The sequence below is a fragment of the Zalophus californianus genome, chromosome 4 (assembly GCF_009762305.2).
Source record: "Zalophus californianus isolate mZalCal1 chromosome 4, mZalCal1.pri.v2, whole genome shotgun sequence".
Lineage (NCBI taxonomy): Eukaryota > Metazoa > Chordata > Mammalia > Carnivora > Otariidae > Zalophus > Zalophus californianus.
In genome coordinates this window covers 191465515-191485581 of record NC_045598.1, presented here as the reverse complement: position 1 = coordinate 191485581, position 20067 = coordinate 191465515, and the positions used below count along the sequence as shown (strand labels likewise).

Below are 20067 nucleotides of genomic sequence, written 5' to 3'. Positions count from 1 at the left end.
TGCGAACCTCAGAGCTGTACTGAGCTGTGTGAGAAGTGAGGTGGTCGTTCCGCGCCAGGTGTCCTGCCTGGAGGCCCCGGCTGGTGCAGCCACCCTCCAGGTGGCGAAGAGGCTCTGGGGACAGGGAGGAGTTTATTCTCCCCCGTGTGAGTGGAGCTGAGGGGTGAGCCATGCCCACCCCGTGGATGCCTGCGGTGGGCTGGTGTCTCTGCTTAGCACCCTGTTGAGCTCCTAGCCAAGAGAATCTGCTTCCAGGCTCGTTGGCAGAATCGAATTCCTTGAGGTTATTGTACTGAAGTGTGTTTCTTTGCTGACTGTCCTTAGTTCCTGAGGCCCCAATCCTTGCACAGGGACCTTGCACCCCAGAGCCAGCAAGGGTTCATGTAATTAGATTGGGTCCACCAAGGTAATCCCCTCTGCACGGCCACCTTTGCCGTGTAGTATACCATATCCACGGGTTCCAGGGTTTGGGATGTGCACATGGGTGCTGAGGGGCATTCTGTTTATCACAGATTCGGTCTGTGTCCTCCAGGGCAAGATCCCACATACACTGAGGTGAGAAAAACAAGATGTAAAACGAGCATGGAATATTCTGGAAGGGTACATTAGCAACTGGGAAGGGGAGCAGAGTAGCTGGCTGGCTGGGAGTGTTTCACCGTAAGTCCTTTTTTGCCTTTGAATTTTGAGCCATGTGACGGTGCCCCCATTCAGTGACAGTGATAATTAAAGAATTTTAAAATAAAGTGAATGAATATTGCAAATGACTGTCCCTTTGGGAGAGGGAAAGTGACGGACATCCCCCCCCCCCCCCATGGAAGCAACATGTGCTTTGTTCTGCTGACAGACACCTTAAGTCAGTGCTCTCCCTGCTTTGAATCTTCTCTGCACCGTTCCTCTGAGCATCCGTGTCAGGTTAGTTCTGTCTGTCCTAATATAGAAACGTGGCCGGTGCCTCACTGTCAGGCAGCCATGGCCTCTGATAGTCTGTACCCCAGTGACCCTGTCTCTGAGCTCTCTCCACACCTTTGCCCCTTGTTCTACCTTTCTAACCAGGCATTGCCTAAGCCCCCTTCCCTGGGCCTGGTTTAAATGCCTGCCTGCCCCAGGGCTCTGCTCCTTTCTTGCTGCCTCTGTTTCGTGCTGGTCTCAGCCTGTCAAAAACCAATGATTTGGTTGGACCAACCCATGTGGTTCTTACTATGATTGCAAATTGCCCTTCAGCAACAAGGAAATTTTCAAAAAATGAAGATTTATTACTTACAGGCCCTGCAAATTAGCACACCTGGGGCCACACAGTGAGGTTTCCAGTAAGGAGAGAGAGGTGCACTGGCCTGGATTTCTGCTTTTATTGAGGTCGAGGGTAGAGACCTAGGGTTTCATGGGCTCACTCTTTATTGGTGAATTTAAAACATAAGAGTGGAGGGGAGGGGTGCCTGGCAGTTGGTTAAGTATCTGACTTCAGACCCAGGTCATGATCTCGGGGTCCTGGAATTGAGCCCTGAGTCAGGCTCCCCGCTCATCAGAGAGTCTGCTTCTCCCTCTCCCTCTGCCCCTCCGCCACACTGGTTCACGTGCGTGTTCTCTCTCTCAAATGAACAAATAAAATCTTCTTAATAAAATAAAACATAAGAGTGGGAATTTAAAGCACAGGAAGAGGAAAATAACAAGTGGTCCAAATGGCCAGTAATCAGAATCAAACAAGATTTCCAAAACAAAGGAGGCTGTCAGGGGAGGTGGCCTGGCTCTTTATCTAGTCCAGTGGCTGGCATTTATTCCATCTTTGAAATGGATGCCTGTTTGCAGTGGATGCTTCAGCATCAAAGCTTAATTCAGGCACTTGCTTTACAAAAAAAACAAAACAACTGTCAGGGCTTATACTACATACTACCCAGTAGGCAGGCAGTGTCCACTGTGCACTTCTGTCAGTAGTGCAGTGTGAATAAGGGGCCAAAGGGAATTGCCACAGTGTGGGTGGGCCACTGAGCAGGGCATGGTGCATTTGCAGAGACAGGGTAGTAGGGGTAGTAGGTGGGGTGGGGGAATCACTAATTTGGTCCTTATGGGGAACCCATCATGTATCAGTGGGAGTATTGTATCTCCTCGGAAGGAGCATTTAGAGCTGGAAATGACCCCAAGCTTGGGAATCTTCACAGGATAAGGGTGTTGACGCCTTCTTTAACCAAGGAAGTTGGTGTAGGTTCAAAAGTGAACCCTGAGGTACCAACATGAAGAGGGAGATAAGGAGCCTAGGAGGGAGCCCCTGGTGCAGTGGGGAGACGGCTCAGGATGGTGGAGACCTCAGTGTGGATGCTGCTGGGGGAGGGGAGGGGAGGACCCACAACTCAGACACTATGATGACCATGTGCACCTCTGAGGCACAGGCTGCCCCTAGCTGCCCAACTGCCGGAGTTGCTACTCCACTGTGAATGGATCTGATGTTCCACCTTCAGGACATTGTGTCAGGAATGAGGGGTGGGCCCACCATGGGTGCAGGCTCTGTGGGGCTGTTCTCCTATCATGGCAGCCCTGGGCCCTTCTAGGGGTGCCCATGGGACACCATGTGCTCACCTTGCCCTGAGGTCAGCATCTTACCCCTTCCCTGAGACCTAGCACCAGGTCTACATCAGGTCTCAGGCTGTAGGGGTGGAAGAGACCCCTGCCTGGTGGGAGTATGGATCTCTGGAGCTAGCTCCTCTGTACACTCACCTGTATCCTTGCTGGTCTCCAGGTCCCAGCCATGCCCAGCCTCAGAGCTCGCTCTGAAGAGGCAGAAATGGAGCCCTCAGTTCCTGGACCATCCCCTTGGATCCCTGCAGCCCAGGCCTGTGTGAATGATGCTTCTGTTGTGACCCACGCTGGATCTGCACTCCATGATCCCCACTGCTGTGGCTACACTGAGCCAGGAACCACCCCCTCTCACCATCAGCAGCCAGGTACTGGGAGCAAGTTCCCCACTGGTTGCCCTCATTCTGGAGGGACTTTGTGCATGTCACCCTGTGCTTACCCCCAGGAGGCATCCATGTCATCATTAGGGATGGGGTGCCCCATGGACTTGAGGACCAAGGCTAGAGATCAGAGAGGAATTTGGCCTGGCCCCAGGGTGTCTGGGTGCCTGAGCAGGACACTGTGTTTCCCCACCTGACATAGAGGGGTGTGATATGATGGCTGCTAGCTGAGCCCTGCATCCCAACTACCAGGCTGGTGTTAGTCCCCTGCATTTAGGGTACAGCCCTAATTCAGGCCGTGATCTACTCCCTTCTGTCTGCATTCACACTGCCTAGCCATTCCCATCCACTTCGGAACTCTACTAGAGAGTCCTTTCCTGAAGAGCCCTCAACTAGCTTGCCTTTTCTGTGGACCCCTCAGCAGTGATTAGGATGGTTACTCAGTGTTAGTTTTCCTTACTGCGATTTGATGGTGGCTGTTTTACAAGAGGACACTCTTGGGCAGAGTACCCTAGTCAGACTTTGTGGCCAGAGAAGTTTGGGCTAATGGCAGTGTTTGTTCGCATACCTCACGAACTTCCCAGGTATAACTTAAACTGGCCTCTGTACATGGAGGGGAGAGTCTGAAGAACAAGGCCTGCCACCCAGGTTGGTAGGTGACAGTTTAATAATCAAGGGAACTTATTTAAGAGGCTTGTCTTGGGTGGCTGCAATACGAGTAGACCCTAGTGTCCACCTGCCAAATCTTAAAAGTTGATATAGTGGCCCTAACTGGATTTAGTTACATACACTGTCTCGATGGTCACAGCAGCACATCACTGTCTCAGCGCTGTGTCCTTGGGGCAGCTTCTGGGAGCAGGGAAGGCAAGCAGAATGTACGTTCAAGGACAGGGAAAAGGATGGGGAGCCTCCAGTCACCTGGATCCAGCTCACGAACCAACCAGCGGTCACATCCTCTTGATGACCTCCCCCAACAGGCAGAGGTAGTACAAGGCCATCCTGGGTATGTTGGAGCAGGAGAGTGTTAGGAGATAGAGACGTGATGAGGTCCCAAGAAGTCGCCCTGAGAGACAGGCCTGCTGACTACCCCCAGGCAGAGGCAGAATGTGAACCAAATGGTTAATGGTATGCTGGGCAGAGAATGGTGTGGGAGGACAGGCTCTATTCCGTTAAAAAGAAAGGAAAGAAAAAACTAGATTAATGGTAATGTTTAAAAAGCCACTGTGGAACAAAATGGTGGAGTACATAGTTCCAAATACCCAGTCCTCCCCACCCCCCTCAAAAAAAAAAGCAAGCAGAAAGTGCCAGGACCAACTTTGTCAAGAATCTAAATCTAGAAAACAGGTTTACAACAACCAGGTAAATGCTAAATCAAGAAAAAGGCCACTTAAAAATGGTAGGAAAGCTTTGTGGTGTTTTTACTTGCTCTTGCCCCCAAACACTCCCCCTGGCTCAGTGGCAGTTTTAAAGTGAGCGGCTTGTGTTCCCAGTGTGGGATCGTGGTCCCTAATTCCAAAGGGAGCAGAGAATATATTACTCAGAACTTATTGTTTGTCCTAACCTGTGTGGGACTGGATAATGGACTGATGCAAAATGTTTGTCTCTGTTTTGCCATACTCAGAACTTAGGGCACAAAAGCCCTGGGTTCAGAAACATTGTAGGGGAGCTAAAACCCCACAGCCACCTGGGACAGCAGTTAACAGTACAGTCAGCCACCTAAAGCCTAGGAGGGAAAGCTAGGGAAACGAGGGCATTCAAAAGCACCTTGTATATCGGAGAGTTCAGAAAACCGCATACATGCCCAGGACAGGGTGTATGCTCAGAAAAGACCTCTGAAGATCACAGCTTCACCTCTGGCTCATATCTAAGGCAATAAAAGCCGGAAGCTAAGATAGTTATATGTAGTGTTAAAGTAGCACCCTAGCACAAAGGCTGGGAGAGGTGTATTACTTTTCATTTACTGTTAGTGTTCAAGGAAATCTCTGTCAAAACACTAGCTGAACACAAGCTAAAGAAAGAGACCTCAGTGACCACGCATGACAGACTAGTTTTAGTTTGCAAAACTTATTCAGAAAGTCACTAAATGAACAATTGACTGTAACCTTCAACAATCAGTAACAGCAAAGCCTGGAGGAGGGAGAGACTGATTTACAGAGTTACCACGATAAATATTCAAATGTCCAGTTTTTAACAAAAAAAATAACCAAGAATACAAAGAAAAAGGAAAATAAGGCCGGCCCATTCAAAGGGAAAAAATTATTTGGCAGAAAGTGTCCCTGAAAAAGCACAGATGGTTGACAGACTGTAAACCAACTGTCTTAAATGTGCTTAAAGAGCTAAAAGAAACCAGGAAAACAATGTACAAACAAAATGAGAATATCAAGAGATTTTAAATTTATACAATTATAAGTATACAATTTATATAATTATAGAAAGGAACTAGAACAGGGGCGCCTGGGTGACTCAGTTGGTTAAGCGTCTGCCTTCAGCTCAGGCCATGATCTTGGAGTCCTGGAATCGAGCCCCGCATCAGGCTCTCTGCTCAGTGGGGAGTCTGCTTCTCCCTCTCCCTCCCCGCCCCGACTTGTGTGCTCTCTCTCTCTCTCTCTCTCAAATAAATAAATCTTTTTTTTTAAGAACTAGAACAGAAATTCTAGAGTTGAAAGTTAAAATAACTGAAATGAATTCACTAGAGGGATTCAACAGCAGATTTGAGCAGGCGTATTTGAAGATAGGACAATTGAAATTATTCAGTCTTGAGAAGCAGGAAGAATAAAGGTTAAAGAAAAGTGAAGAGGGTTTAACAGACCTGTAGGATAGCATCACTCAAACCAACATACACATTATAGAAGAGAGAGAGAAAGGGGCAAAAAGAATATTTGAAGAAACAATGGCCTAAACATCTCAAATTTGATGAAAGACATGAATCTATACATTCAGCAAGCTCAACAAACTCCAACTAGGATAAATTCAAAGAGATTCACATCAAGACTCATTATAATCAAACTGTCAAAGGCAGAATCTTGAAAACAAAAGAGGCAGCCCATCTCATATAAGGGATCCTGAATTACATTAGCAGCCACTTTCTAATCAGAACCCATGGAGGCCAGAAGGCAGTGGGATGACATTTAAAGTGCTGAGAGAGAAAAAACTGTCAACCAAGAATTCCATATGTGGCAAAATGACCCTTCAAAATGATATTCCCAGATATTTCCAGATAAATAAAAGCTGAGGACTTTTTTTTAAGATTTTATTTATTTATTTGGGAGAGAGAGCGTGCACGTGCACAAGCAGGGGTGTTTTTGGTTTATTACTCCACTTTTTATTTCCTAAATGATTTAAAAGACAAATTAATAAAAATAATTATAAGTCTGTATTAAACATAACATGCGAAGATACATTTGTGACAACATGACGGTGGGGAGCAGAGGTGTATAAGAGTAGGGTTTTTGGGGGCGCCTGGGTGGCTCAGTTGGTTAAGCGACTGCCTTCGGCCCAGGTCATGATCCAGGAGTCCCTGGATCGAGTCCCACACTGGGCTCCCTGCTCAGTGGAGAGTCTGCTTCTCCCTCTGACCCTCCCCCCTCTCATGTGCTCACTCTCTCTCATTCTCTCTGTCTCAAATAAATAAATCTTAAAAAAAAAAAAAGTAGGGTTTTTGTATGCTGTTGTGGCTAAGTTGTTATCAGTTCAAACTTGATGGTTTTATTCTGGGGTTCTAATGTACATCATGGCGACTACAGTTATACTGTATTATATATTTGAAAATGGCTAAGAAAGTAGACCTTACAAATTCTTAACACACAAAAAAGGAGGTACCTGGCTGATTGAGTTGGTAGAGCATACCGCTCTTGATCTTGGGTCATGGGTTTGAGCTCCATGTTGGGTGTAGAGATTACTTAAAAAAAATAATAATAATAACTATATAAGGTGGTGGATGTGTTAACTAACCTTACGATGGTAATCATTTCACAGTGTACATGTATCGGTGTACAAATCATTACATTGTACACCTTAAACTTACACGATGATGTATGTCAGTTATATTTCAGTAAAGCTTAGGGAATAAAAACTAAAATAGCTGTGATGGGGGGAAAAACTACATTGTTTTAGGGTGTTAGGATGTTAATTGTAATTCCCATTATGCCATTAAAAAAAAAAATCTTTAAAGTATCCATAAAAGGAAAAAGAAGAAAATTAAGATGGTAAACTACAAAAAATAACACAAAAGAAGACAGTAATAGAGGAGATGAGGGACATAAAGAGGTAAAAGATAACAAAAACTAATAGCAAAATGAAGTAAATCCTTCCTTATCAATAATTAATTATAAATGGTTTAAACCCTCCAAAGGCAGATATTAGCACAGTGGATGAAAAAGCATGATCCAACTACATACTGTCTACAAGAGGCTTACTTTAGATCCAAAGACACAAATAAGTGTAAAGTAAAAGGTGAAAAAAGATACTACATGCAAATAAATAGTAACCAAAAGAGCTGGGGTGACTATACTATAACACCAGAAAAAATAAACTAGGTAAAAAACTGTAACAGGAGAAAAGAAGTACATTATGTGTGAGTAAAAGAATCAATTCAACAAGAGGATATAAGTTACAAAAGAGAACCCCAAAATAGATGAAACACATATACATTTGAAGGGAGAAATAGTTGTATAATAATAGTTGGAGACTTCAGTACCTCACTTCCAAAAATGGATAGAACATCAGACAGAAGATCAGTAATGAAATAGGGAACTTGAACAACACTATAAATCAATTAGACCTAATAGACATGTACATACATACACTGCACCCAAAGGAGCACATATTCTTCTCAAGTGTACGTGGACATTCTCCAACATAGACCTTATGTTAGGCCACAAAACAAATCTCAATAATAAAAACAGTTGAAATCATGTAATGTATTATCTCTACTCAATAACGGCAGGAAAATTGAAAAATTTACAAATATGTATAAATAAAACAACATACTCCTAACCCATGGGTCAAGAAAAAAAATCACAAGGGAAATTAAAAAAACCTGCAGACAAATGAAAACAAACAAAAACTTACAATATGCAAGGAGAGCAGTGCCAGAAGGTAAATTTATAGCAGTAAGTAAATACATTAAAAAGGAAGAAAGATCGGGGCACCTGGGTGGCTCAGTCGTTAAGCATCTGCCTTCAGCTTCGGGTCGTGATCCCGGGGTCCTGGGATCGAGCCCCATGTCGGGCTCCCTGCTCGGCGGGAAGCCTGCTTCTCCCTCTCCCCTCTGCCTGCTTATGTTCCCTCTCTCACTGTGTCTCTCTCTATCAAATAAATAAATAAAAAATCTTAAAAAAAAAGGAAGAAAGATCTTAAATCAGTAACCTAACTTTACATCTTAAGGAACTGTGAAAATAAGAATGAACTGAACCCAAGGCTAACAGAAGGAAGGAAATAATAAACATTACAGGAGAGATAAATAAAATAGAAAGTAGAAAACGGGCGCCAGGGTGGCTCAGTTGGTTGAGCGGCTGCCTTTGGCTCAGGTCATGATCCCAGGGTCCTGGGATTGAGCCCTGCATCCGGCTCCCTGCTCGGTGGGAGGCCTGCTTCTCCCTCTCCCTCTCCCGTTCCCACTGCTTGTGTTTTCCTGCCCTCTCTCTGTCAAATAAATAAATAAAATCTTAAAAATATAGAAAACATTAGAGAATCAAAATCAAAAGTTAGTTTGTTGAAAAGATTAAAATTAACAAACCTTTGAAGACACAAATAACAAAAATCAGAAATGGACATTACTACCTATCTTACAAAAGTAAACAGGAGTATAAGAGAAGACTGTTAACAGTTGTGCACTGACAAATTAGATAATCTAGATGAAAGAGAGAAATTCCTAAAGACAAAAAAATTACCTAAGTGACTCAAGAATAAAGTATTATACCCCATGGATATAACCCAGGAATACAAAGGTAGTTCAACATAATAAAACCAATGTCATTTACCACAGTAAGAGAATGAAGGAGAAAAACCATAACCATCTCAACTGATGCAGAAAAAGTATTTGACAAAATCAAACACCCTTTGTGATTAAAAGAAAGAAAGAAGGGGTGCCTGGGTGGCTCAGTTGGTTAAGCGACTGCCTTCGGCTCAGGTCATGATCCGGGGGCCTGGGATTGAGCCCCGCATCAGGCTCCCTGCTCGGCTGGAAGCCTGCTTCTCCCTCTCCCACTCCCCCTGCTTGTGTTCCCTCTCACGCTGTCTCTCTCTCTCTCTCTCTCTCTCTCTCTCTCTCTCTCTCTCTCTCTCTGTCAATTAAATAAATAAAATCTTTAAAAAAGAAAAGAAAAACACTGGGAAAACTCAATATAAGGGAACCTCCTTAACATGATAAAGGGCATTCATGAAGAACCCACAGCTAGCATTATACACAATAGTGAAAGATTAAAATCTTTTCCCCTAGTGATCAGGAAAGTATGCCTGTCTTACCACTGCTATTCGACATTGTACTGGAAGTTCTAACCCAGAGCAATCAGGAAAGAAAAAGAAATAAGACATTCAGATTGAGAAGGAAGATGGAAAACTATATCTGTCTGCAGAAGACATGATCCTATATATAGAATATCCCACAGAATCCATTAAAAAGCTGTAAGAGCTAATGAATGAATTCAGCCAAGTTTCAGGGTACGAGTCAACACACAAAATCAATTGTTTCTATATACCAGAAATGACCAATCTGAAAAGGAAATTAAGAAAACTTCATTTAAGAGGCATCAAAAGAAAAAATAGGGGCACCTGGGTGGTTCAGTCGGTTAGGCATCTGCCTTCGGCTCAGGTCATGATCTCAGGGTCCTGGGATCAAGCCCTAAGGCTTCCTTGTCAGCGGGTAGTCTGCTTCTCCCTTTCCTTCTGCCCCTACCCCTTCTCCCCTCTCGTTCTCTCTCAAATTAAGTAAAAGCTTTAAAAAAAGAAAAAAGAACCTACAAATAAATTTAACCGAGGAAGTGAAAGACTTGTTTGCTGAGAATTACAAAGCCTTGACAAAAGAAATTAACAAATAAATAATTGGAAAGACATCAAGTCCATAGATTGAACTTAATTGTGTTACAATGCCTGTGCTATCAAGAGCAATCTACAAACTCAATACAAACCATATCAAAATTACAACAGCTTTTTTTGCAGAAATTGTGAAGTTGAGCCCTCAGATTCATATAGAATTACAAAAGGCCCCAAACAGTCAAAACAAGCTTGACAAGGAAAAACAGAGGACTCATACTCACCAGTTTCAAAAATTACTACAAAGCTTTAATAATCAAAACAATTTGGTGCTGACATAAAGCTATACATACAGATCAATGGAATAGAATTGAGAGTCTAGCAGGAAACCAAGACATCTGTGACAAATTGATTTGCAATATGGATGTCAAGACTGTTCAGTGAGAAAAGATAATTCTTCAACAAATAATGCTGGGACACGTGGAAATCCACATGCAGAAGAATACACTGGCACCCCTACTTCACACCATATACAGAAACTAATTCAAAATGGCCCAACAACCTAAGTAAAGAACTAAAATCATAAAACTCTTACAAGAAAACAGGTATACATTTTCATAACCTTGGGTTTGGCAGTGGATTCTTAGATATGACACCAAAAGCATGAGCAACAGAGAAAAAGATAGGTATGTTGGACTTTATCACAATTAAAAACTTTTGGGTATCAAAGGACATTGTCAAGAAAGTTAAAAGACACTCTATAGAATGGGAGAAAATCTTTGCAAATTGTATTTCTGATAAGAGTCTAGTATTTAGGGCGCCTGGGTGGCTCAGTTGGTTAAGCGACTGCCTTCGGCTCAGGTCATGATCCTGGAGTCCCGGGATCGAGTCCCGCATTGGGCTCCCCGCTCAGCAGGGAGTCTGCTTCTCCCTCTGACCCTCTTCCTTCTCGTGCTCTGTATCTCTCATTCTCTCTCTCTCAAATAAATAAAATAAAAAATCTTAAAAAAAAGTCTAGTATTTAGAATATATAAAGAACTCAAACTTAACAAGACAAACAACCCAATTTTATGATGGGCAAAGGACTGGAATAAATGCTTTTCAAAAGAAAATATGCAAATTTTCATGGCCAACAAGCACATGAAAAGATGCTTAAATTCATTAGTCATTTGAGAAATGCAAATCAAAACCACAATGAGATAACCACTTCACACCCACTAGAGTGGTTGTAATACTTAAATATGTAACAAGTGTTTTCAAGGCTGTAGAGAAATTGAAACGCTCATACATTGCTGGTGGGAATGGAATGTGGTACAGCCACTATGGAATAAAATTTGGCAGTTCTTCAAGCGTTCAAACATAGCATTGCCATAGGACCCAGCAATGCTAGATAAATATGCAAAGAGTTAAAAACAGGTACTCAAACATGTACACGTACATCATGTTCATAGAAGCACTGTCACAATGGCCAAAAGAAAACAGCCTAGATGTCCATCAATGGAAAATATAGTATATCCAAACAGTGGAATATTATTCAGACAAAAAAAAAGGAATGAAGCAGTGATACGTGCCACAATGTGGATGAACTTGGAAAAACATTAAGTGAAAGAATCCACACATAAAAAGTCACATGTGATATGATTCCATTTATATGAGATATCCAATGCTTACAGACAAAATGCAGATTGAAGGTTGCTAAGAGTTGGGGAGCAGAGATAAAACTAATGGTTTAATAAGAGGCTCTACTTTGGAGTGATGAAACTGTTTTGGAACTAGACAGAGGTGATGATTGCACAACATTGTAAATGTGCACAACAGGCACAACTAAATGCCACTTAAATGTTCACTTTAAACAATTTTATTTTTGTAAATTTCACCTCAATAAATTAAGTAAATGAAAAGCTGCTCAGGAAATAGACTAGTGGAGCCCCCACCTGAGTATGTGGCTTTGACTTGGGTACTTACCTAAGCTGTTTTCACAAACCTGGAAGCCACTAATCATAAAGGTCTTTAATGAGTGCTTTCTCTCAGGAAATACTAATAGGTTTGTTGTGTTCTAGAAGGGCTTAGAATCCTCACTCTTTTCTCCAGGGGGGATCAGTCATGGGGGCAGCAAGGACAGTGCAAGCAACTCTGTTTGTTTTCAGATCTTTTTCTTTGCCCTTAAACCCAACTTTTTTTGTTTTTAAGATTTTATTTTTAAGTAATCTCTACACCCAGCATGGGGCTTGAACCTACAACCCTGAGCCAGCCAGGTGTGCCTCCCCTTAAACCCAACTTTTATTGTGTGTGTGCGTCATAAGGGAAACCACATTTCCAACTTTACATTTCCTTTCAAAAGAGAAACTTTAATCATTGTTTCCAACAGTTCTTAAGTTGCAGAGAAGAATTACATCAGATTTAATAAATCCGAAGTGACCTCTCACCATCCTCAGGACTCAGTTTTCTCTCCTGTCTCAATAAAAGGCTTCCAGGCCAACAGTGGCTTGGGGCTGAAAACTAATTATTGCCACCATCTCCTGAGCCATACTAGTGACCTTATCTTAGGGTCAACAGACTGTGGCCCACAGGCCAGATCCAGCTAGCCAGGGATTTGTTGGGGTTTTTTGGGTTTTTTTTTTTTTTAAGATTTTATTTATTTATTTATTTATTTATTAGAGAGCGAGCAAGAGAGAAAACAGCATGAGAGGGGAGAGGGTCGGAGGGAGAAGCAGGCTCCCAGCAGAGCTGGGAGCCCAATGTGGGACTCTATCCCAGGACCTCGGGATCATGACTTGAGCCAAAGGCAGTCACTTAACCAGCTGAGCCACCCAGGCGCCCCTTGTTGGGGGTTTTTGTTGGTTTTTGTTTTAATGGCCTGCAAGCAAAGAATGGTTTTGAGGTTTTTCCAGGGTTGTAACACAGCAGACTATATGACCAAGACCATACAGCCACAAAACCTAAAAAGGGTACCCTGTGACCATTTATGGGAAAGCTCCATTGACTCCTGTGTGTCATCCCCTTCTGGTCCCTACTTTGTATGCAGCCAGAGGAGGGTGGGAGGCTCCCTGGGTCAGTTGCTGGGGGCAGTGCGGGGCATAGTGAGCTTTGGGGCAACCTGTGCAGACTCTTGTTTCCCATAGCAGCCTCCCTGTCCCTGCAGTCCTCAGTGAGCCCTCCCCCCATTACTCCTAGGTGCCCAGCCTCATGTGGACATTTCCTAGACACCCTCAGGTCTAGGGCTCCTGACCTGGGGAGCTTTGAGGCTCACAGAAGAACATGGTCAGCCCATGTGCAGCATGTGATGATGGGTCTGCCTGAGGGTCAGCAGAAGGGTAAAGCATGGCACCCATGTGTTGTGCCAGCCACATGGCTGAGTTCCATAGGAGAGTCTGGCGCAAACTTCATGCAAGGGGCAAGGAGTGTGCAGGGGCTTCCACATGTGTGGGCATGGCAGGCAGACAGGCTGAGTGTGTGGCCAGGCCAGGTCTGCATTGAGATCACTCTGGTGGCTCCAGAGGGAACAGAAGTGTCCAGATGAGGCAGGGACACAGAGTGCTGTTTTGTTAGATCCTAGAACTTCCAGATGGGGAGAAGCGGTGTCAGCCTGAACTGAGGGGCAGGTCAGAGGGCAATGAGCCCAAGGTAGCATGGGGAGGGGTGTCCACCCACCTACTCAGCACCACTGACTGACCAGATGAGGGGTCATGCCAGTCCCAGGATATGGAGCCCTGTCAGGAAGCAATCAGGGCTGTACAGGAGACAGCAAGAAAGGACAATGGTCAGAAAAGTTCTCTCCGGTGAAGTGTGCTTGAGCAGACACCAGGCAGAAGTGAAGGAAGAAGGCACCTGTGTGTTGCAATTGGTTAAACATCTGACTCTTGATTTCGGCTCAGTTTATGATCTTCGGGTCATGAGATCAAGTCCCATGTCTGGCTCCGTGGAGAGTCTGCTTAAGTTTCTCTCTCCCTCTCCCCCTCCTCATGCTCATTTTCACTCTTTCTCTCTAAAATAAATCTTTTTTTTTTTAAGATTTTATTTATTTGTTTGACAGAGACAGTGAGAGAGGGAACACAAGCAGGGAAGTGTGAGGGAGAAGCAGGCTTTCCTTCCAAGCAGGGAGCCTGATGCGGGGCTCGATCCCGGGACTCTGAGATCATAACCTGAGCCGAAGGCAGACGCTTAACGACTGAGCCACCCAGGTGCCCCTAAAATAAATAAATCTTAAAAAAAAAAAGAAGTGAGGAAGCATGAGGACCATCTGGGAAGAGTGTTCCAAGCAGAGCAGATCCTGAGGTGAGTGTATCCATCCTGCTCAGGGAACAGGAGGAGAGGTGAGGGTGAGCTCAGAAAGGGCCTGGGAGCATGTTGAAGTGCTCTGATGTCACTAGGCTGTCTGGGCAGGAGGGGAAGGTGGTAGGCCAGGTAAGCTACTCAACATCCAGGTGGAAAAAGGTGGCAACAGAGTGGTCTGGGTGTTTGAATGAGACAGAGACTTAAGATCTGCGTTCAACTGCGAGATCCAGGGGAGTGACAATTTCCTCGTTCCTTCAGATGTGAAGAGAGAAGAGGGGGAGGTGACAGAGCCCTTCTGATGTGATGAGGAACCCTGTGCACATTTCTGCCTTCAGAATGATAGACACAGCAGCTTTAACATTGTACCAGGGCACAAAGTTGTCCAGTTAACACCAGTCCGAATTGCGGGTTTTAGGGGGTAAGGGTTGCTTTGGTAGGACAGGGCACAGTTTCTGAAGCCTCCTCTGTTGAATGGGACAGAATCTGATGTTTTAGGCAATCCCCACTGCAGTTCTCAGCCTGCCATGCAATCAGAAGCACCCTTGCTTCTCTGAAGGGAACAGTCCCCTCTGCACCTGCCAGCAGAGAGCTGACCTCTCCATACTGATGACTCCTGAGGCAGGGCCTGAATGCCATTAGTTGGTACTAAGAAAAATACTGGCCCAAGAAACATTGTTGGAAAGACAGAAGGGTACAATGAATAACAGTATAGCATGAGGTGTATAATGTTTTACTTGTACAGGTGAGAGCATTAAGTACCTGGATTTGAGGCACTCCAGGGTAGAGCCATCAAGACTTGCTGATGACCTGCAGTGGGAGAGGGGAGGAGCAGTTGAGGGGCACCTGGATTTTGACTTGAACCAGTAGGGAGACTGCAGGTGATTTCCTGAGATGTGCGTCAGGGGGGTGAGGGTCAGTCATGTAGGTTGAGGGCCCTGCTGCCTTGTTCCTTCAGAGCTCTCCCAGCCCCCTCTCTCATCCCCTTGAGAGATTTGGGACTACCGCCCCCAGTGGGTCACACATTCCCAGATGTGTCATCTGTATTTTCCTGTTTCCTTCCAAGTGACTTTGTTTATCATTTCAGATTGGGACACCAGGACTAAGGGCAAGGAATTTCTTCAGAAGAAAGAAGTTTCTGAGGATTTGGAATCACAAGCAGAAATATCAGAAAACTATACCAGTGATTTTTCTCAGGCACCTGAGCTTGGAGAACTCTGTGATGATGTACTGGAGAGAGATTGGGGAACCCCTGACAGTGAGAGACGGGTGCAGTCAATCTACCAGGAGGGGGGCTTTACACCAGTGGCAGTGCTCCTTAGGAGCCCCTTAGAGAAAGAGCTGGGCTGTGATGACTTTGTAAGAAGCATCGGTCTGAGCCCAAACCCAACAGCATCTCAGGGAATTCCTACAGAAGAGAGGCCACATCTGTATGACATGTGTGGCCACAGCTTCCAACACAGTATGGACTTAAGTAGCCACGAGGGGCTTCACGTAGCCGAAAGCCCACTCATATGTAATGATTGTGGGAAAACCTTCAGAGGAAACCCTGATCTTATTCAGCATCAGATAATCCATACTAGACAGAAGTCCTTCATATGCAATGAATGTGGAAAATCCTTCAGCCAGAACTCATTTCTTAAAAATCATCAGAGATCTCATGTGAGTGAAAAACCCTACCAGTGCAGTGAGTGCAGGAAAACCTTCAGTGTGCACTCAAACCTCATTAGGCATCAGATTAACCACAGCGGAGAGAAGCCTTATGTATGCAATGAATGTGGAAAAGCCTTTAGCCAGAACTCAAGCCTTAAAAAGCACCAGAAGTCTCACATGAGTGAGAAGCCCTATGAATGCAGTGAATGTGGGAAGGCCTTTAGGCGGAGCTCAAACCTCATCCAACATCAAAGAATTCATTCTGGAGAGAAGCCGTATGTGTGCAACGAATGTGGGAAGGCCTTTAGGCGGAGCTCAAATCTCATTAAACACCACAGGATTCACACAGGTGAGAAACCTTTTCAATGTAATGAGTGTGGGAAAGCATTCAGCCAGAGCTCACACCTGAGGAAGCATCAGAGGGTTCACACTGGAGAGAGACCTTACGAGTGTAATGAGTGTGGCAAACCATTCAGCCGGGTCTCCAACCTCATTAAGCATCACAGGGTTCACACTGGAGAGAAACCTTATAAGTGCAGTGACTGTGGGAAGGCCTTCAGTCAGAGTTCAAGCCTCATTCAACATCGGAGAATTCACACTGGAGAAAAGCCTCATGTATGTAATGTGTGTGGAAAAGCCTTTAGTTACAGCTCCGTGCTCAGAAAGCACCAGATAATCCACACGGGAGAGAAACCGTATGAATGTAGCATCTGTGGGAAGGCCTTCAGCCACAGCTCAGCCCTCATTCAGCATCAGGGTGTGCACACGGGTGACAAGCCCTATGAGTGTCGAGAATGTGGAAAAACATTTGGTCGGAGCTCCAACCTTATTCTTCACCAGCGAGTTCACACTGGAGAGAAACCCTACGAATGTACCGAATGTGGAAAAACCTTCAGCCAGAGTTCAACTCTCATTCAGCATCAGAGAATCCATAATGGATTGAAACCCCATGAATGTAACCAGTGTGGTAAAGCCTTCAACCGAAGCTCAAACCTCATTCACCACCAGAAAGTTCACACTGGAGAGAAGCCGTACACGTGTGTCGAATGTGGTAAGGGCTTCAGCCAGAGTTCACACCTTATTCAACATCAGATAATCCACACTGGTGAAAGGCCGTATAAGTGCAGTGAGTGTGGGAAGGCCTTCAGTCAGCGTTCAGTCCTCATCCAGCACCAGAGGATACATACCGGTGTGAAGCCCTATGACTGCTCTGCTTGTGGGAAAGCCTTCAGCCAGCGCTCCAAGTTGGTCAAACACCAGCTGATCCACTCCAGGGAATGAAACAGAGTACAGCTCCATTCCTGACTCCTCTGGCCATGTCCCAGCTTCACCCACCTCCCAGACTTGAAGCCAGGTTCACTTGCTGCCCTCTACCCCCACATCCCACTGTCCACAAAGCCCAGACCCTCCTTCCCCTGCCATCACTCCTGCTTCCTGTGACCTCTTGTTTCTTGTTTGTTTTGCTTGTACATTTTGTTATCAGACTGCCACAATTGTTAGGAGGGAAAAGATGATAGAAGCTGCATATTCATGAATAGATTTTATTACTATAATCAAACAGAACCAAAAAAGTAAACTGACATTTGGTTCGAAATAACCACAGGAATTCTTTTCTTTGGTAATTAGTCATAGAGTGAACTCTTTGTGTATGGTTATAATTAATATTCTGCTTACATAAAATCAGGTCAAGAGTTTTTCAGGTCTGATGGCAGTCATCCTCTCTCAGAAGTGGTGTGTACTCATTACCACCAGTTTATCACCCTTTCTTGTCCCTCCCATGCAGTCACTAGATGCAGGATTCCTTCTGCCTTTCCTTTGTGCCTGAGTCTGAGGTCTTCGGGGCTGCTGCACAATTACACAAGCAGCTGTTTCCCACCCTCTGCCTCTGTGCCTTATGCTCCTGGCTCTTGCCCCACAGAGGCCTGCCCTCTCCATACCCCTCCTGTTCTCCTCACAAGCTCCCAGACTCAGTTTTCTCCCACACCCATTCATCTCCAGACACTCCTGGAGCACCTGTGAGTGCTCCTAGGTGGGGACTGGCCCCTCCTCAGTTTCCCAGAGCTGTGCCCTTCTCCATGAGCAGTGGGAGTTGTCCTAGAAGCAACACATCTGCCACCAGAGAGGACCCTCATAGCCAGCCAGCCAGCCCATCTCAACTTGGGGATGTCCTAGGATAGGTGGACGGAGAGGCACCTCCTGTGTTTTTCCAGGAGGAAAGGCATTGATGGGCAGATGTAGTCAGGTTTGCAGTTAGGGTAGGAAGGGAGGGGCTTGGCTTCTGTGCTTTCAAGGAAGTAGAGGCAAAGCCATCAATTGCAAATGAGGGAGAGGTTTGAAGACAGAAGTATGGGAGAGTTGGCTCAAGGGTGCACAGGTCAGGCTTGGGCTACAGAGGGCTGCCTACCCTTCTCTCAGAGGCCATCAGAGTAGCCCATCAGTGCTTACCCCCTCCCCTCCACTTCAGCCCCACCTTCCCAAGGAAACACCCTAGACAAGAAGCTGCCACATTTGTAGTTTTGCTGATAGCATTGCTAGGCTGACCCTCCAACTTGTTCATCTTTCCACCGCATGGAGACATCCATCTCTTCACTCTTATGCTTTCTCACTGTCAGGCAACCCTCTCTGGCTTCACTTTCCCCCTTTCCCAGCCTGGATTCCATCGTTTTTTCCAGTAAATACTTGTGGAACGCTTACTACATACCATTTGCTGGGGACACAGGAAACCGGACCGAAAAACGCCTGCCCTTGACGACTTTACATTCCAGTGGGTGGAGAAAATGCCCTAACGGTTATGATTGTCATGAGGCAAAAGGAAAGTAGGAAATACAGTCTGGGTGTCTTGAGGGGTTCTGCTTTAAATAGGGGCTGTCAGAGAAGGCCTCACCCAGATGTCATTTGAGTGACAACTTGAAAATGACCAGTGAAGATGGGGGGTAGAGTGTGACAGCAAGAGTAGCTGGTTGGGAAGCCAGAGCTGGGTAATAAATTAGGATTTCGCAGATTATGACCTGCTGGAGGAGGAGGCAGGAGCCACCCACACAGGTCACCAGGTAGCTCCCTCTTTGGGAAAGTGAAAACCCTGGGGTCTTTTTCATTGAAGGCACAGTTTCAGTGCAGTCACACAAAGGAATTAAATTCACGAGATTTACCACACACAGATCCCAGAAGCAAGGGGGCACAATGACCCAGGAGAAGGGCATTCTGCCATCACAGGTCATGAGTGAGCAGGAAATTGAGAGCATGGTAGCACATACTACTCAGGAGGTGCTTAGGGTGGAGGTCACTAACTAAACTCAAGTTGTGATCTCAATGTCCACACACTGGGTGTGTGTAGGGTTATCATACGGTAAAATGCCTGGGCAGTAACTGGGGAAAACAAAAATTTTTCTCATCATGCCAGTACAGAGGTCCTGAGCAGAAACAGGCCTAGAGTGTTAAAGAATCATCACAGGTCAGTATGGCTAGGAGTTGAGTGAGCAGAGGGAGAAGCAGGTAGGGTGGGAGGTAATGGGCCATATCACAAAAGGCCTTATGGCCATGACAAGGACTTTGGCTTTTATGCTGGGTGAAATGGGAGATGCTGGAGGCTTTTGATGACTTACATTTTAAGACGGTCATTGCTGTGTGGAGAGGCTGTAGTGGCAAGCATGTCCTCTGTGTTACTCCCTTCTCAACTCCTTTTGCCCTTCTGGCCTCCACACCGTTGGCAGACCCCCTGGGTCTGAAGCATAGCTGTGGGAGGCCAGAGTTTAGACACAGGAAGGAGGAGTGAGTGTCAAGCTTCACTGGGCCCTTGTCCCTACACAGTGTCTGGCAGAATTGACCAAATTCAGGGGCCTGCTGTCTGCAGCCTGAGGAATATTAATTTTGGAACATCATGTTTCCAAAGAGAAAGTTTGGAAAGCAAATTGTCAACTACAATTTCTTTTGGCTTTCATGATGTCCTTGGAAATGTTTCTTGGAAAACAATGGCTCAGAAGCCTGGGTGCCCCCTCCTTGATACCAACAGATTTCAAACCATTCAAACCCTCCTGGACAGGAAGTGTGAGGTGTGTGCTGTAGTCTCAACCTCAGCCAGAGCAAATACCCAGGCCAGTGCCCTTCCATTGCCCCTCAAGGCATTTTCACCTGCCCTGGTATCCCTGCCCTGCTGACCTCAGTTATTCAAGTAATAAACCTCATGCCCTTGTGGTGTGTGGCATTGTCAGTCTTGACCTCTGAACCA

The 20067-nt window shown here is 45.4% G+C and overlaps 1 protein-coding gene across 6 annotated transcripts in view; it reads left to right on the top strand.

The window, feature by feature from the left end:
• Positions 1–17436, top strand: part of LOC113938308 (zinc finger protein 16-like) — a 37211-nt gene extending 19775 nt beyond the window's left edge. For all 6 annotated transcript variants that reach the window (XM_035727158.1, XM_027623703.1, XM_035727157.1 and 3 more), the window contains 2 exons: positions 2729–2933; positions 15277–17436. In XM_035727158.1, coding sequence (XP_035583051.1) covers positions 2738–2933; positions 15277–17123 — 2043 coding nt within the window. In that variant the 5' untranslated portion in view covers positions 2729–2737 and the 3' untranslated portion in view covers positions 17124–17436. The remainder of the gene's footprint in view (positions 1–2728; positions 2934–15276) is intronic.
• Positions 17437–20067: the final 2631 nt, after the last annotated feature.